Here is a 20,138-nt window from a genome sequence, read left to right as displayed (position 1 = left end):
AAATCATTAATCTTTCTCTCTCCACTAAATTCTATGAATTTATAACGTAATATATATACATCTGTGTCTTTTAAAATAAATTCAATACCACAAACTGTAAATACAGTAAAAACTGTAACGCTATAAATAAATAAATAAATTGGTACAATTTATTTTTAAAAGCATAATATAGAAAAAGTTTAGTTAAAATAAAAAGGAAAAGTCTAGTATAATAGTATTTTGACCTACTTTCGGTCTTAAGAAAATTAAAAAAAATAATCTCAATAGAAAGGTAAAATTTCAATTAATTTTCTCAAAAGTTCTTGAACACAAGTTGCCCCGAAATTTTCTTCAAGTATAAAAATTTATTATTAAAGCTATTAAAAATTTATAGAAAAAATCTTTGTGTATGTGAGATGTATCTATAAATATTTAAAAAATATACATATACTTTTTAACAGATTACAGGAAAACATACAAAAGTTTGCAAAACTTTCTTTTGAGTTCTCTATATAAAGTAACTTTAAAATGTGTTCTCACACAGCAGTAAAATCTTTTAAACTAAAGTGAATGAACCGAAAAATAGTACCAATTCAAAACACACTTCAGTGACACTTTACACAGTTTACCATTTCAAACCCTAGCAAAGAGAGAGTATCAAAAAAGACCTAGAGATCTTTTATACGACTGCAAAATTCAATATATACGATGTACCTCACAAGATATTTATAAGTATAAAATTCTTAACCACTGACATTTCGCGAACAAAAAATTTCTCTTTATACAATAGGTATATTCACGACAAGATAATGAAATTTTTAATATCAAGCAAGAAAATTTCTCCCTCGCGGAGCATCTTGATAACGTCAGTATAATGCATAGATTAATTCCGCCGTGGATAATATTCGTCGATTTCCTTGCGCATTCCGACCTATCTTCCGTATATGGACACCGGCTCTCTCGACCGGCCTTTCTCGAAAAGCCAGCTGCTTTTCGAGAGACTAGGCGAGGCGAAACGCCTCGCATGTTGCTCGTAATGGACCACGCCACGGTAGAGAATTTTATCGAAAACCAATATCCGCATTCCCTCCGACCATTCGTTCGTCCGTTCGTTCGACTTACCTGCACGGCCACAGTGCTATTGTTCGAGATTGCGCTTTCTCGGATAATGCAGTATTTCAGTTTCTACCGAGGGCGTCGAAAGGGGAGACACGTGCGAGAGGAGGAGAAGACCCAGGGAACCGATCATGTGGACCTTCTCGCTTACGATCGATACCGTTCGCCGTGAATTTCAACAATTTCCCCATTTTTCAGCCGACCGATCACGTCGCTAATTGCGACGAGTTAAAGCGAAGGATGGAAATAATTGGATCTATCTTCGATCGGCAAATTAAGGACTATTGTATCACAATAGTTTAGCATATTTTTGTAAAGATATTCGAGGGAAGCCATCGATCGACAAGCTAAACTGTCAAAAAATTTTCTCGAGTTCTTAGGGAAGAATAAATCGTGAAAGCTAACAATTATTGTATATTAATCAAAAATTAAGTACAGAATTTCTCTACTTTAAAGCTTTATCGTGAAAAAAAAACGGAGAAATGACAATTGCGTTCGATGTTATAGCAGTAACATCACGAAAAATAAATCACTCATATATTTAATATTTCAGGAAGGGAGAACTAAAATGATAATAAAAAAAGCCAGGAAAGAGACATCGTAATTATATATCCATCTAGTCACGAGTTAAAGCAAAGGATGGAAATAATTGGATCTATCTTCGATCGGCAAATTAAGGACTATTGTATCACAATAGTTTAGCATATTTTTGTAAAGATATTCGAGGGAAGCCATCGAAATCGACAAGCTAGACTGTCAAAAAATTCTCTCGAGTTCTTAGGGAAGAATAAATCGTGAAAGCTAACAATTATTGTATATTAATCAAAAATTAAGTACAGAATTTCTCTACTTTAAAGCTTTATCGTGAAAAAAAAACGGAGAAGAAATGACAATTGAGTTCGATGTTATAGCAGTAACATCACGAAAAATAAATCACTCATATATTTGATATTTCAGGAATAGAACTAAAATGATAATAAAAAAAGCAGGAAAGAGACATCGTAATTATATATCCATCTAGTCACGAGAAACAAGTATCATGGCTTTAACAATTCACTTCGAGATCGAGTTTCAATGGTAGACACAACAAGACGACGAATGACGAGGGATGTCGTCGAAGACGATTTTTCCAACATCGCGTCGCGAGCTTACAAGAAAAGGGCGTTCTGCCTCTCGTCATCATCGTGTGCGCACTTTTGCGAAATCCCGACATTCCCCTTCGTTCTAAATCGAATTGTCCGATTTACCTCGATTCCCTCGTTCATCTGTACGACGAATGATACCTTCTACGAGAGAAGAGCGGATGAGAAATCGCCAGTTAACCCTCTATTCTCGAGATATATATATCACCCGACTATAAGTTCGCCCGAATATTCACCTCGAAACTTGCGTCTGATGGATGCCGCTATTATTGTATCGGTTGTATAGCAACGTGAATAGAAGTGGATGAAGCTCGACGTTATTTTATCCGCAAAATGGATAACCCAAGATATATCGAAATAAAATGCAATGAGCGCTGCATATATCTCAATAATATAAATATTCAATATCGACGCACATTATGTAATATAAACGATAGTGAAACTCTGTCTTCGATTTCCTTCAACTATCAATTTTTTAATTATAAAAAATCAAATTATAAATTAATGTAAAATTATTATTATTATTATTACTATTTAAATTATAAATTAATGTAATCGTCTGTTAAATATTTTATCACACAATCGCTAATAAATTTTTAATTTTTATCATTATATATAAGAATCTTAATTCCATTCGAAACACGTCGTTAGAATCCCGAGGGAAAGAGAATGAATTTATCGCTTGATGCCTCGAATCTGCACGTGTCTCTCCTTAAGCTCTACATATATATATAAACGGACTGATGCAGAAAGACTGACGTCTGATGAAATGACAATTGATGAAACACCTACCAAACTATTCCCTGCGCGCCCGATCCGATAGGCTTGAGGTTCTGGTAGCGCTTCAGGATGGTGAACTTGGTGTCCCCGACCTCGACCGTGTAGAACATGGCGGATAGCCGGGTTGTCATGTCAGGCCCCAGATAAGGCATGCGCCTCGGTGTTCGTCTCTCCTGCTGCTGCTGCTGCTGATGCTGCTGCACCTGCTGCACTCCGTCCAGCCCGCTGGAGCACTCTTGGTGCGCTCGACGGGGACTTACGCTCTTAGCCACTTTGAACGCGGGATTATCAAGTGCACCCACGGAATAAATCAGAACGGCGAGAGTAATAACGCAGGGATACAGGATATCGCGCCTGCAAGTGTCGACGAGTCCTCACGCGACCCAGAATTGTCTGCAACAAAAAGCATCGAAGCGAGAGCTCGCATATAAATTCGAATTATGGACAGCTTATAGTTATTTTTAACCCTCAATTTCAGTGCCATCTCCTCCATTATTTATCGTAACTGCGTGTTATACGCGGAGATCATTTTCTCTTCTTTGAATTTATGCCCTGAAAATCATGGTAACGTTAATATTAATATTTACTATAATAAGGAATATTAATGTGTACCTAGAATATTTTACTATCTACGCAGTAAAATTATAATCGAACATATTTTATATCTTATTGTGATATTAATATTTTTTACTGTGGTAAATATTAATCAAAGCAATTCTTGTGAAATTCTCCCAATACCATATTGCCCCGTGATTACCATCACTTTTAGAGTAAATTCTAAAGAGAATATAATAATAAGAGAATTATTAATCGATATCGAGATGCAAGTTCATGCCAAGTGAGCTATCAAGACAGACAAAAATAACGCAGTTATCGTCTATTTTAATTTGGTTAAAATCTATTTTCATAATTTGTTGACATATCTCCATATAATAATGAAGCACTTTGAGAATCATATAATATAATATAAAAATGTGAAAGAAAGAAAGAGAAAGAAAATGCTCAGGATATGTGACATGTGACATTTCATGTGCAACAATCTAATAATAATTTCGCTCAAGGACTGCGGCTGCGAAATGCACGCGATATTTGTAGCGCGGATAATCGAAACCATATCATTTGCACGCGCTCATTCGACGTCACTTACGCGGACCCGCACGTGGCTGACTTATGCGTATACATATAAACAAGCATTCATCAATGTCAAAGAAAACACGCCGCGGGTGTCGCGAAAGTCAAATAATAGACGTTAAGCGGGTTCGTTATACTTCTTATCGCCGACCGGGAGAGAATTATCGAAAGAAGAAAAGAAATCGATTTAAATGGGATCGGTATTAGAATCTAAATTAGAATAGAGAGTACTTGTAAATGCATTCGACTCCAAATTGCATGTCCCGCCAGAGATTAGCGCCGAGATTCGAAAATGTAATTCGTAGCGGCGCACTCGTGCACCTGAATATTTAAGTAACCGTGGTTGGAACCATTTTAACGTCCATGTCTAAAGCTAGCTCGAATCCAGTTTGAGCTCCGTCTACATCGAGCACCAAATTGAACATACTCGTAAATTCACAATTAGCATTCTTTTAAATATTCAAATAAATTTAAAGAAGCAAATTTTTCATTTGTTATCATAATCTTATTATTTTCGTTTTTCCTATTTTATAATTTTATTTTAGAAAACTAGAAAAATCTCTGCACAAAAAAAAAAAAAAAAACGTATGCTTTTGTTCTAATCACGGAGAGAATTTTCTCTTAGAATTTACTCTGAAAATCATGAAAACTAGAAAAATCTCTGCACAAAAAAAAAAACGTATGCTTTTGTTCTAATCACGAAGAGAATTTTCTCTTAGAATTTACTCCGAAAATCATGGGAATCGTGGGACAATATGGTATTAGAAGAATCTTATAAAAATTTCTCTGATTAATATTTACAATGAAAAATATTAATATAAACATATTTTATATCTTATTGTGGTAGATATTAATATTTTTTATTGTGGTAATTATTAATTGGAGAAACTCTTATAAAATTGTCCCAATATCACATTGTTCCACAATTATTATTTTCAATTATATTTTTAATTATATTTTCAGAGTAAATTCTAAGAGAAAATTCTCTCTGTAACAACAACATCTTGTACAAATATATACACAACCGTTATAAATGGAGTTATTAATAATCAGCATATAATAGATTATTAATCATAATAATAAGTAATTTATTTGACCAGATCGGTTTAAACTCGTTCGACTCAAATAATGTGTTCACCGACGAGGATTAATGTTACACCTCCGCAAAGAGCTCGGCGTTGTTTGCGAATATTTTTCGCTCGAACTTGAATCTCGTTTATCACACGTTAGCGATACAACGGAGAGTGGAAACAAAAGCATCTGTTATCTCTCAAATTGGAAAGTCATCCAGTCGTCTATTATTTCTCGTTCTTGGTCGAGCGCGTACGCGATAGTTACAATCAGAGTGCGTGTTTGTTAGCAGAGAAATTGCACTATGAAAGATAAAACACAATGCAATTGCACAAATGGAATCGTTTCTTGTGTCGGCCTCCTATACCCTTTCGGACAGATAAAAAGAAAGGGATGAGAAGCAAAAGCCACTAAGGTGGCCGGTTTAATCAATTTCTTAGGATTACATTTTTTGTTTCCAAATTAAGTAACAGAGAATGAGAAATAGATAAATTAATAGATAAAATAATAAAAGATTGTCAATCAAATCAAGAAGACATAATTGCTCCGACTGCGCGTAGTTTTCGCATTATAATTTAACACTAATTTCTTTTGCTTCAAAAATATAGATATAATATGGTTCAGATTCGTTTAAAAAAATTCAAATTTAAACTTGATAGGACGCGATTTTATTTTATGATATATAATTATTTTCGTTCTAAATTATTATAATCATTTTCTTTCATAATTTTACTATAAAAATTCTAATTTTTATTACTTTTTTTATTACATTTACTGTAATTAATAATAAATTTATTAACCAATTTTTGCAAGAGTATTTAATCGAATTAATTTGAACAATTACTCCTATTAATTCTAATTTTTTATACCAATTTCTTGAATTAAAATTTTATACTTAACATATTAAATATTTAAAAATAAAATTGGAACGAAGTCATTAAATCATAAATTATGATTATCAAAGGATATTTAAAGATCTCTTCAAATATCTTCAAATTTTTTAAACACTGAATTTTATTTATAACTTCCAATCAATTAAATTTTAATAAAATTTTGATTATTAGATACAAATAATAATGTATTTTACTTTTTAATTATCATATTGGAATTTTAACTACTTCAAAAGATATAATTTATTCACACACACAAACTATATCATCCTTAGGTATTAAAATAGATTCAACTCCTGGGCTAAATTAAACTTTATTATTTATATATCGCCCAGGATTATATTTTGGGCAATGATCTGAGATTCGTTTTAAATTTTTCTTCCCAACTAAAAAAAAATTGTTTGAAAAAATTACATCATCGGACAAGAAATTAAAAAAGAGAAGGGATTAATAAAAAATATATAATTTATTTTGCAAATGTATGCAGAGAGAACGCCGATTAATTTAGCACTATAATGACATATTATTGTTACTTTCACATTCTTAACTTATATATTAATAACCAATAAATTAAACAATAAAAATAAATGGATTATTATAATATATAAAAATGTGTAAATTTGTATTTGTGGGATAAAACCAATCAATCCATTAGAATAAACCTAATCTTCAACAACTGTGAAAATAATTCCTAGATAAAATGCAGCAGATATAAGTAAACAAAGATTGAATAACTAGAATAACCAATAAATTAAACAATAAAAATAAATGGATTATTATAATATATAAAAATGTGTAAATTTGTATTTGTGGGATAAAACCAATCAATCCATTAGAATAAACCTAATCTTCAACAACTGTGAAAATAATTCCTAGATAAAATGCAGCAGATATAAGTAAACAAAGATTGAATAACTAGAACGCGAAAATAAACCAGAAGGATATACTACCGAATATAAAAACCAAACAAGAACTGGACTGAGACACTGAATAAAGATGAAGTATCAAAGAGAGAAAATTCCAAACTAAAGGAGAGCGGAACAAGCAAGGCCAGTTTTGCCGGATTGTAGAAGCTATTGTTTCATCAACGAAAACCACCGTGAAAAAGAGATGACGAGAGACGCGTGCGATCACTCGAGGAAATTCATCAACGAACACAGCGGCTGTAAATCGTTAAAGATAACAGTGTCTGTCGCTGAAACACGCGATAGGGAAAGTAGATTGACATAAGGGTGGACTATCTTTCTCAGCCGTCACTCGGAACGATCTGGGTCGTCTTGTCACTTCTTTATACATCGTCCTCAAAGAATACAAGTGGAAGAACCAGCGAGTCTATGCTATTCGTTATCGAACGAATATAAGCGGTCGAACTTTGTGCACGGCTAACCTAATTGCACTTCGATTCAGTGGTTGAATAATAAGGACTCGACATCGGGCCCTGTCAACTGTTGTGAGATATCGATCGGTATATATAGAGAGAGTTGCTGCGATATCGTACAATGGAAATCAATTAAGTCCACACCTTCAGAAAAATTAAATTAATTCAATTAAATAAAATTTATTAATTAATTTAATTTAATTAATTGTCCAACTGTGATATATAAAATTCATAAAATACGAATCTATCAAATTGTAATTTAGCCGATACAACATTATCATGACACAGTTTGTTCGTGATGTGATGTTGGTCGAAACACAAATCGCAGCGGCAAATACTTTTGCGAACGTACTCTCGCCGATATCTTCTGGCACCTCGGGATTTCCCCGATTATTTATAGCGACCGTTGCAGACGCCGACGACATTCAACGCAGTCGTGCTCTTCGCGGTTGTCTGCGTGAGCCAACCACCTTCCGTCGTTCGCCACCTGCTACTAATTACGTAAACCAAGCGGATGTTCGGAAGTGGCGGAGACGCTTCACGAAAACTTGATAACTATCATGATGTTCGATTGTGATTTGGAATTTGCAGAAACATTTAAACGAGAGATTAAGAAGTAGAGATCGAGATTCGAAAGTTGTTAGATTTTCCAGGATACTCAAGCAGAACGAGATTACGAAATAAAAACACTTGAGAATCTGAAAATATTCGACTGAAAATGGTCGAGATAACACCGATGCTATTTGATTAAGAGATGAAAGTAATGAATTGCAAAGTTTTTAATATTTTAGGTTTTATCGATGTCGGATTTCTCTGAATTGTAATGTCGTTTGAATCGTTAAAAGTTTCTTCCCCTCTTTTTTTTTGTACAAGTCAATGTTGAGGCAGAATCAATTTTGAAATGCAACATTTCATAAATATGAACATATTTCTCGATGTGAAAAATAAAACCATTATTTTTTTTATTTTCTTGTAATTAATTTGTCGTTCACTTTTTTCTCTCGTAGATAAACTTATCGTGTTGTGTGTATTTTTCTCTCAAAACAATAAAACTTAAAATATCGAGTCGAAACACAAGGTGAGTGAAAACACAACACAATTGAAAAAAATACAATTTTATTTGTGGATGTTCTGGTTCCAAAAATCACTTGAAGCGTTTTATGCAAATAGTCATGAACTCGCAAAAAAGAACAAAGGCCACAGAGAATTTTTGTACTTTTTTTCAGTTAGATTTCATTGAAATAAAACTTTGAAAAATGCATAAAAATATTGAATATATAAATTGTTGCATTTCTATCGGCTCAATAATTCAAAATAAGTTTTATATAATGATTTCGATGTCAATATTTTTTCTCAATAAAGATATTAAAAAAATTTTAAATAGCTGTAACTTCGTTTCGAAAAAATGATAATTTAAATTTAACAAAAGGATTTAAAGCTTAAAATGTGTGTGTGTGTCTATACTTTTGATAGGTCATAACTTTTTTCATTTTCTTCAACTCTAATATTTTTTACATACAGAAAACGGCGAACATAACGAATTGAAATTTTTCTTCTCACTTTTTAGATATGTCGCATACACAAGATTTGAAAAAAAATTTAACATATTCACGTTAAAGCCTGAAGCGTTAAAGCATGAATTTTCCCTGCAAAATCGTTTTTTAAAATTTAAATTATCATTTTTCGAAACAAAAGTTACAGTTATTTAAAATTTGCCTATTTTTCGAACAATTTTTTGATGCTTTAATTATATTTTGAGGAGTGTATTTTCTAACTTTTCGATTTTTAACATTAATTTTAACTTTATATAATTATAAGTTTTTTTGTATTAAAACCTTGTTAAAATAAAAAAAAAACATTAAAATAAAAAAATTAGGTTCCATTGTTTATTACCGTGTTTAAAGATTTATTTTTAAAAAATAAATTTTCGTAGCTCTTTGATATACCTAATGTTGTATCTAAAATAATCGTATTCGATAAAGAGTGTTCTTAACTGACCCGATAGAAGACACCCTGTATATCTGGTGATCTACGCTTAATTTTTTGACTCGATGGCTTTAGGTTCACAGTCGTCAAGTTAGATACGTTCCAGAGAGATTCATGCGACAACCATTGTCGGGCGACCATAATTCATCGGATAAGACGAATTTAAGAGAGTTAAGCTTCACGACGTTTCTTGTCGCCGGAGATGATTTACCACAGAAACCGGATAGCATCGCGACACTATTTTTCGTCTATCGCGTTTAGAATGTACAGGGTGTGCACAAAGCTGTCATCTCTCCAGTCGTGTAAAATTTGTATTTTGATTTCAAGAGATCTTTTCGAGATATTGATATCATGTTGACATCATTGTTTGTGTTTGACTAATATGAGAGATAAAATAAAACTCAATAAATAACTCTCAATTCAAAAAATAAATGTAAAGAACGTAAATGTTTAATCTCTATATACCACAAAAATGTTTCATATTTCAAATTTAGAATATACATATAATATTATATACAATTTATAAAAAATATAAAAATACATCGTTTTAAAGCATATTTTTCATCAATTTTGATGACTACTTTTTTTTACATCTAAATTACAAATAGAGTTATAAAAAGCCGCTTGTAAAGATGAAATTTCGGCAAACTTGCGTCGCGACCAGCGTAACGCAATTTCAATTTTAATTGTTCATTTTAAGGTTGAATATCTCGAGAATATGCGAGAATTGATCGTCCGTTAAGTCCGTAATGCAAATTAATACCATCATCATAACGAACACACTCACCATAAACAGGCGACCATTGTGGATGTGCGGCGAATACGGCTGGTTACGCTGGTAGGACGGGTACTGCGGAAGCAGGGATCTGCAAACAGACAGAACAGAGACGTTCCTCAGAGAGCGTGTCGGCAGGAATTTGCATGCATCCGTGGATGCGTTAATATTGCACACACCGCGAATCGGTGCATCGTACGTGATGCGCCGGATCATCGATTCGCGCTGCTCTACTACAAACGTCACAAACTCACTCACTCTCTCTCTCTCTCTCTCTCTCTTTCTCGTTCAATATCGTTTTGGCTCTCTCGTTGCACTGCTATGCAAGTCGATGGCGTACGCGACACGAGTCTCCGATAAAAACGTGTTAAGCGAGGATCAAACGATTAGTATCGCGAACCGATTTTGTTTCATTCCGCGGAAAGACACATAAGCGTTCAGAGAATGCTGACCATGACTGTTTTACCGACTTTCAAGAGCTTTTCTTTTTATTGCCCATACAGATTGAAAAATCCTTCTCTAGAATTAAAGTACTGGTAATAATGAACGGAGAGCGCTTAATTTCGTATAAAAAAACAATAAAAGTTGAAAAATTATAGTTTTTTTATTAGCCTCTTGCATCAGGTCATAATAATACTTATTTAATACAAAAGTTCTGCAGTTTATTTGTGCACAAAATATGGCGCTCCCAATAGAGATGACATGAAAGAATAATACAGAAGTAATAAAAGTGAGATTAAAAGCCGGTATCAAAGGATTCGTACTTGAATTAATTTATTATTATCAGTACTTTCATTGTGGAGGATTTTTCAATCTGTATATTCAATAAAAGGTGAACCAAACCTAACTTAAAGTTAGTAAAACAGAATAACAGCATTTCCTTAACGATCCCATAAAGCGCTTGAGAAAGAGTGAAATTGCAATCTTCAGAAAAAAAATAAAACTGCTTCTTTATCGATATAAATTAAGAATTGATTTTTTTTTATCGAGAATGTTTCGTCTAAGTTTTGCAAATATAGCGTACAGTAGAATTTTTGTACATTTTATGAAGATGAATTCTAAAATTTTATTTTTCTACATTTTTCCTTATATGTAATTTTAAGATATAATTTTTAAATTAATTATAGGGAGATCATATTAGATGAATAATTTCAAATTAAAGGACAGTATAAAAACGCTACAGTAACGTTCACTCAATCTGCACGATTCCCTTGTTCGTAGACTTAATTACTACGCGAATAATGGGGATTAATTGCCATTCTCTTGTAACTCTCCCATGCTCGTTTTCTGTTTTACGGAATATTTAATAAAATCCTTCGAGGACGATGCAAAAGCGCAAATTTTTCCGCTGCATAATTTAATCAAAATCGATCGCTTGAAAAATGCAACTTGGCTGCAACCGTGAAAACAAAATTGTCAATGTTAATCGATAATTCGCGTGATAATTATATTCCTTTCTTCAATTTTTCAATCTTTTACGTAGAGATATCCTACGCAAAACAATACAAAAATTAAATAAAAAAATAATATATGAATAATACATTGTATGCGAATATATTTGAATATATGTACATATATATTTTTTAAAAAATCGTGACAATTGCATTTCTCTTTGACAGGAAAGCCTTATTATTCGCGACTGCTAACATTCATCTCGCGAATTTCGGCGTCGAAAGCTCGAATCACTCGTTTCACGCAGGAATGCTGAAAAAGCAGCACGAAACGGGTGCGAACCAGCAAACGCGTACGTTATAATTCAAATATATACACGTCTAAAATTAATATAAATTAGCGGCGCCGTCGGCTTGTCGGAATGCGAACGTCGCGTTCCTGTAAATTGAGACAAGTTGCCACCACCGCGCAAGATGGTCCAACTATTCCCGAACTAAGGTGTCTTATAATAATGCATCACATTATAATTCGACAGATGTCACATGCAATATTGTTCACAAAAAATCAAAGTTTAAATTAATTATTTTTTAATGGTGTATATAATAAATATCTCATGTATAATTATTAAAAAAAAAAAAAAAAAAAAAAAAAAAAAAAAATTATTGATAGAATTGTGATACAAATATATTTTTATTGTAATGGAAAATTTATAATAATTACGTTAGAATAATTATTTGTACAAGATAAAATTACGTATTATTATTCTAGTCATCTGCGTGTGTGCTAGAAGTTTATGTGAGAACTTTGAGCGAACATGAATTCCGTGCTAACAACGTTATTCGCTCAAAAAAACATAATCCGCGAGCCGCAATTGCATTTCATGCCACGATCCACGTTTGTTCGCGTTACACAGAACAACGCTAATCCAGATTGTTTTTCCACCAAATTTTAACGCAAAGAATTGCTCTCTAGCTTCAACACACGAATCGATATACACGTTTGGTTTCGTCGCAAAAAAAGTCAGAGGAATAAAAGCATGATGATATGGGCAACGAGAATAACATGATTTTTGCAACCGGAATCGCTTTGTCGAGGAAGAGCAAAAGGTCGTGTGTTCGCTGAGTTACGGCAATTCGAGCAACAAAGTTCACAACGAATCGTTTCCGATTGCTTTTAATCTGCAACGAACGAGTCAGGAAACGGAGGCGACTCGTGGAAAAGCGCCCCTAAAGTGTCGTCGAGGGCTAACACGAGGAGAATCCGTTCTAAGAGCTCCCAAAAGGTTATTTCGGATCGACAGGGACACCTGCCGCCTCCGGCTCCTGGAAGAAGGATAAATAACAGCGGGAAGCTAGACGCTAGTCCTCTCAATTAATGACGATCGACGTGAATGGGGCACAAAGTGCTCTTCCCGATCGAGACACGATAAATATTTTCTCGGCGAAATTGCCGCGGGAGAAGATAGAATAGAGGATCCGCCATGCTTCTTTAATGTAAAATTGTAACGTTGATAATTAGCGAATTTTATGCGAAGCTGAAAATTATCTAAAGGGAGAAAGTCAGAGAGAGATTATTTTCAAAAACATATAAATTATGTGAAATATTATATAATTTAAAAGCTCATATTTTTCCGGGAAAAGTAATAACGGCAAAAGTATGGAGAGACATCATTTCTAATATTGCATATAACTAGATTAAGTGTCGAAAGTTATTTACAAACCGAGACACAATGCTACTTCCTATTTTCTTTATATCGACATTAAACTCGAAACTTTTAGAACACTGGCAAATTCAAGATGACACGTCAAAGTTCTATCTTGTCTCACAATCAGCAGTTTCCGAAAAGAAATATTATATTTCTGTAAAACTATTGTATCAAATCTATTCGAATCTACAAGGAACAGAAGTTTCTAGTTGTACGAAAAAGTATTTTGCATATATTTCTCTCATTTTATAGCATTATTTAGTTTGAATAGATTTATGTAAGATTGAAACTCTTAGTAAACATCTTAAAAAACCAAATCGTACGTTTTCTCTATTTTAATTTTAAATAATCAAATTATTTTATTCAACGAATGAATTCTGACTTTCAATTATTCACCGTACGTCATAAATCAAACGTTGTATCTTACGCAATTGTGTGAAATATTTTCGTTCTCCTACATTGCACCAATTTTGACACAGTGAAACGATATATAGCTTATTGATATCTCGGGAACGAACTGATAATACATAACGGTGCCAGCTGGTCAGTCGAATCAACGCGAACTGGCAGCTATAAGAAGGGGAGCATGTAAATGTCAATTCACATATTAAATTTCCTCGTGCTCGACGCTCTCCGTAGTATGCGGGATTCATCCCTATTTCCCACAGGACCCCGTCAATTTCCGTCAGGATGGCACATGCGTCTGTTCACCCCGTCCGCTTTTACCCGACCGCGTTACAGGATCCGTAATGGTCGACCTGTCTTCAGGATAGCGATGAGTCCAACTCCGACTACATCGTCGAAATAAAATGCTGCGTTTTCACTCCGATCGGAAAATCGATTCTTTGCACGTTCAAAAATATTTGCGTTAAAAATACTCAGTTAATACTATGTTAAATCATTTTTCAAAATGTATCGATTGAGTTTAATGGCTAATTAAGTTATCAATTATCGATTACTGAGATTCCAGTGAGATTAATTGTACTAAAAAAATTATATATGTATACTTAGTGTTTCCATAATTTAATTAATAATTTTAATATAAAAATTCTATAATGATTTTAATAAATTAGTATTATTTTCGTAATCCAATAAAAAATAATATTAAAAAATATGTGAGAAAGAATAGAGATAAAATCAGAATTTACGAAATGGCAATCGATTTTCATCCAGAAAAATTAGTTCACGAAACTTTCCTTTACGGTAGATCGGCCTGGTTAATTTTCCTGCCTGCTAACATTATCCGAGACGACTCCGCATTTCGAAATCTCGAGAAAATTAAATCTACTTCTTTAATAAAGCCCAGAAAAATAGAAGGATTCCAATATTCAACTTTAAAGCGTTCTTTCGAAGCATGCACTAATGTGGCTTTTCTTTTTCCCTCTTGATTCATTGGACACGCATCCCTCTGTTCTAAAAGAACTATATTTCCCACTCATTGAGACAGTCAAGAATGACCTTAGTAAAGGTTGAAAGACTCGCTATTTATATTGCTATTGACCCGTGAATAGTCACTGTGTTGTCATACACGCGTTCTGTGTGTATGAGTATCGCTATTAATAAAAAAATTATCAAAGTTGATGATATTTAATATTGTAAATAATTTCTTTACAAAAGAAAATTATACCGGAAAAATGAATTTAAAAGAATTCTTGCAATATAGAAGGCCAAAATAATTTAAATACGCCTTATAAATTAAAAATTTTTAATTATGTTAGTTTTAAAATAATAAATAATAAATAAAAAATATATATAATAGATTTATGTAATATTTATATATAATAAAATGTCTCCGAAAAAATTAAAAGAATAAAATAAAACGGAAGATTGAAGAAAATAAATTAAAGAAGGTACATCAAGTAACGTCGATAATTCCGCACGACGATGGTTTCGAAGAGAACAAACCCTCAGTCAAACTCCACCCCCGAGATTTGTCAAACAAAAAGTTGTCCGCAATAAATTTCACGTTTCTCCCCATTGCGTCTATTACTTTACCGCTTCTCCTTTTTTCTTTATCGCCTACGATTCGCTCCAAACCATTTCTCGTAACTCTTTAACTTCGTTCGACGCTGCGGAAGATAGTAGAAGATAAAAATAAAAGAATTAATGAAAAGTTGCGCTCCAAAGTTCTATATAATCCTTAACGCGAGGGATTAGTTTAAATCCCAGAGAATATTTGCATCCTTTTCTTGCTTCTAATACGTTTCTTTATAACATAAAAAATTGGATTAAGATATTTTAATTCGAGTTATTACGTTCAAATCATTAATATTTATTTCATAAAAGTAATAAAGAAAAAACCATCTATATTTTATTTACAGCTATATATGTTCACTCGTGAGAAACGAACGTAAAATACTTTCAAGCAAGAAAAAAAACAACGGAAACAATTATTATTAAACCAAGCCCCATCTTCGACAGATTAGAATGGATATTGTGATTAGATTTATAGAGATTCGATTTTACAGATCGAATTTCCATAAATTCCTTTTAGTCTCTCGCCCCGGGGAACTTTTAAAGGGCGTGCTGCCAGGTATACACGACGACATTCGGAAACGTCTTCTTGAAATACAAGTAAAAGGGACGACGCACTGTGACACTTTGCGTCCGATTTAACGGAGCAGCAAATCTACGCTGCACCCTTGTCTCGAATACAGTTACCGAGTTCCCAAGTGAATTCAGCCTTTGGTGAGTTTGATCTAACGCTCGCGCACTTGGAGCGCACAACTTTCAAACTCATTTATAAAGTTGACATTAACCCTTTATACAGAGTCTAATAATATCTTCTGAAAAAGACGAGCTATTTTATATGTCGTACGCGGAAAATTTCAAGATGCTGAAACTATTATACGGACTACAATGATAAGGATAAAAGCTTACGATGTTATAAAGAGTTGTCACATCATTTTTCTCAAGAGAGAATTCTCTCTAGAGCCCACTTTACGCGATCTAGAATTCGCGACAGAATTTTATTTATAATTTTATGTATCAAATTATGAATATAATTATTCATGAGAAAACATTTTTGTATTACACAAACCAGAATTTGATTTAAAATTATGTATAAAATATTCGATTGTAATTGATAGATTTTACTATATACTTATACGCATATTTCATGCGTCTTTTCTATTCATAAAAATAAAAATAGAGTATTCTAGTTACGTATTTTCTGTATTACACGATGCATAAAATTTATAAATAAAATTCTGTCGCGAATGATAGATCGTATGTAAGTTAATTGCTTTAAAACGCAAAAATGACGAAAGATACCGGATAGTAAGGTACGATCAAAGCGACCAGTTTCGATTGTGGACAGTTTCGAGGTCCGTTTACATGTTTGCCGTTAACAAAGGGAATAGCGGAGATTCAGGGGCTAATTGATGCGGTCCAATGAGATTGGCGGAGCGAGCCGTTCGCGAGCAAACCGCCTTCGCAAGCACGAATGACAAAAGCCGCTCAGTGATTTAATGGCATCGTATCGCCTCTTGGCGCAGTGTCTCCCCAGTAATTCGAAACCACTGTTTTGACGCCAGCGATCGGCCGACTTGTGTGTGATCGTAATAATGGCGCTAACGAGCTGACGCCATCGCGCTTTGCGGACCACGACGACGACAATGACGGCATCGAGGACCAGCGGTCATAAACTCCGCCATTTCGCCGGCGAGAGAAACCTCGCGAGTCAATTAACGTTAGAAAGAGAGCTCGAGTGAGACGATCCATTTAACCCCGTGTTAATGCGATTTAAATGCGTCAACTGCTCGTAAACGAGTCCATGTGCTTGCAAGCAATGGATGATCTTCTCGAAGTGCAACCAAGAATTACAGAATCAATTTGTAAACACAGTCTGGATATAAGACGTTTATGTACATATGCTCGAAACGTCAAATTTATGTAATTTTATTTTGAGAAAATAATTCACAATGGAGTTGCCGTAAGAAATAATCTTGATGCGATAGTATTGAGATTTGGATCAAACGAGAGGATAACGTTTTTTATTTAATTAGTTTTCTAAAGTTTGCATTTTTTCGTAAAATTAATTAAAATGTATATTATGCTATACATACATGTATGTATAATATATAAACTGTTTTAAAGAAAAATATGTTTTCCTCGTATCTCAATTTTTGAATATATTTAAATTAAAGTTTTATTTAATTATTTTTTACATACGTACACACAAATACACACTACGTAAGTTTGATTGTCATACTATCACAATAAAGTATTTTAAAGAGAAGCTTTCAGATAATCTAAAGCACGGTTAAAAAAAATTTCCTGCATAGATTTCAAAATTGAAATTTTTCTATCTATTTTTACGGTTATTCTAACGGTAGAGTGGTGTTAGGAAAAAATATTAGAGAAAAATGATCACCGAGAAAAGAGTTTAATAAAATTTATAAGCTGAGACTTGCAGCTTTATAATGCTTTTAGGAACATCGTTCTATCATCGTTTTTCACAAAGTTTATATACATTTGAATTTCAGAATTTTTTGACCGAAGTAACGTTTTAAAAAATTTTATTTGCAAAAGATACATACATATTTATATAGATAGAAATGGCACATGTACAGAGTGTCCCATGGGAAATTGCTGAAACTAATCAGAATTTTGTACAAATTCAAATGGTGCGCACTGTTTTTTGAAAATATTTATAATTAGTTTACATATGTGATTATCAGCACGTTTTTCATTACTTTTTTTCAATAAAATAAACTGGTGTACAAACATTTTATTTATATCCATTAAAAACTTTCCTCTGTTCAACACAATTTTCGTGTTCCCCGTAATTGCATGCATTAAAAAACAACAGCTGATTAATTTCATCAATTTCCCATGGGACAGCCTGTATTCTAAAAAAAAAAAACCACATTAAAAGATGTATCTTTCTTTCCCTCTCGTGTTTGTATTTCAGCTATACCACACACTAGATCGAGGTAATGCGCACGAGCGCTTCGTTATTGAATGTTAAATTCGTCGGCGCTCTCTCTACCGTCACGGTAATTACTCCCAATCAGTATTCCGCAGACGGCTGCCAGAGAGAAACGTCCCAGCTCTCGCCAGCCTCGTCTCTCCCGTAGGGTAATTACCCGACGATTCGCCGGTGCGAGAAGACGTATACGCAGGGATCAGTCGCGGGGTCGTCGACCGAATTTTTTTTTTTTTTAAGTGAAAAGAACCAGGCGAGAAAAGGCCGGCGGAGCGGAAGCGGCTGGGAAACCGAACCGCAAATAATTGCGGTCCCGGGATGGACAGGCTTAGGAGGTTCCTTGAATAAATCGCGACGATAATTGGCGGAGAACACACGAGGAGAAGCGAGACGTCGCCGCGGCTCGCCACGGTGGTTCGCCCGCGAGATATCCGGTTGAACCGGGAGAGGCCACCCAGGCGACGCGACGTCCAGAACGTCGCGCTGATCGACGTCGCGAAACGCCGCCGTGCCGCCTAATCGCTTAGCGGCTCCTTCGGCCTGAACGGACCGGGTGGTGTCAGGTATGTTGGCGTCGATCACTTACCTCGCTAACTCGGAACAGTGGACCGTTAGACAGTGGTCGAGAAAAGAGACACGCGTTTATACTATTTTGAGAGTATTATATTCTCAGCGAGAACTAACATTCATATTTTTATTTGTATCGGTTTTGTGATTGTTAATCAAATTCATTGAATATCCTTGATGTCCAAAAGCTCTGTTCAAATCAATTCAAATATATCTATTGTGTTTTTGTATACTTATATACAGAGAGAATTTTCTCTTGGAATTTACCCTGAAAATCATAGTAATCGGGAGACAATATATGGTATTGGAAGAATTTTATGAGCTTCTTTAATTAATATTTACTATAATAAAAAATAAAAAATAAATTCTAAGAGAAAATTCTCTCCGTGTAATTTTCGAAAAAGAGGTACAGACTAGAGTAGCAAAATTTATATCTTTTTGCGATATCAGTGATGATAATTTTTATTAGCAACGACGATGATCACTATATTCTTTAGTTTCTTTAATTAATATTTACTATAATAAAAAATAAAGAATAAATATAAAAAATAAATTCTAAGAAAAAATTCTCTCCGTGTAATTTTCGAAAAAGAGATACAGACTAGAGTAGCAAAATTTATATCTTTTTGCGATATCAGTGATGATAATTTTTATTAGCAACGACGATGATCACTATTAGGGGAGTAAACGTCTGCTATAGTCAATCGAGTAAAAGCAAGAATATATATAATGCTCGTAAAAGCCGCCTCTACAAGATCGTAAGCCTTCATTCAGCCATTACTCGCGTGCAAATAATTGTCGTCTCGGAAGAAAGACAGAGAGAGATAAAATTACTTAATTTCTGTAGCTTAAACGAGCGCGAAAGATAGCGAAAGAAGAAAGACGAGAAAAAAAGCTCGTTAGCAAATCGTTAGCCACACATTCACGCCAACCCACCGTTATCTGTCGGGAAAAGTCGAGAATATCTCGATCAGGGGGAATGTCAGGCATCAGGCGACGTGGAGACGACAGCTATTGCCCGTCTGGGACGTGCTTGGATAACTCACGAACTGATAAAAAATTTCCTAAGCAGGCACTCAAGCACTAAGCTGGATAGAATTTTGATCTTTTATATCTCCATATTATTATAATTTCTTCGATTATCTTCTCAGGATAACTCTGTAATAATGAATTTGATATTTGGACTCGTGCAGATTTTGAAAGAAATCATAATGAAATAAGATCAATTAATCATGAAAAATTATTGCAATAATAGACAAACTTTTGAAAAAAAAAATTCCAATTTCTTTACTTGAT

At 33.8% G+C, this 20,138-nt stretch overlaps 1 protein-coding gene across 7 annotated transcripts in view; it reads right to left on the bottom strand.

Moving 5' to 3' along the window:
* bsk (mitogen-activated protein kinase dJNK) overlaps nucleotides 1-20,138 on the bottom strand; it is a 148,954-nt gene that overhangs the window by 13,079 nt on the left and 115,737 nt on the right. For 3 of the 7 annotated variants that reach the window (XM_085482294.1, XM_085482295.1, XM_085482296.1), the window contains 2 exons: nucleotides 10,261-10,339; nucleotides 3,030-3,410 (listed from right to left, as the gene is read on the bottom strand). In XM_085482294.1, the coding sequence (XP_085338420.1) occupies nucleotides 3,030-3,169 (140 nt within the window). In that variant the 5' untranslated portion in view covers nucleotides 3,170-3,410; nucleotides 10,261-10,339. Of the gene's footprint in view, nucleotides 1-3,029; nucleotides 3,411-10,260; nucleotides 10,340-20,138 lie in introns of those variants that run through there. The other 4 variants (XM_085482297.1, XM_029299870.2, XM_085482298.1 and 1 more) reach the window with 3 other exon arrangements.

This window comes from Nylanderia fulva, unplaced genomic scaffold (genome assembly GCF_048542155.1).
Source record: "Nylanderia fulva isolate GAGA-0341 unplaced genomic scaffold, ASM4854215v1 Scaffold20, whole genome shotgun sequence".
NCBI classification, from domain to species: Eukaryota; Metazoa; Arthropoda; class Insecta; order Hymenoptera; family Formicidae; genus Nylanderia; species Nylanderia fulva.
Note: the sequence above shows the minus strand (reverse complement) of the source record. Positions and strands in the feature narration are given on the sequence as shown.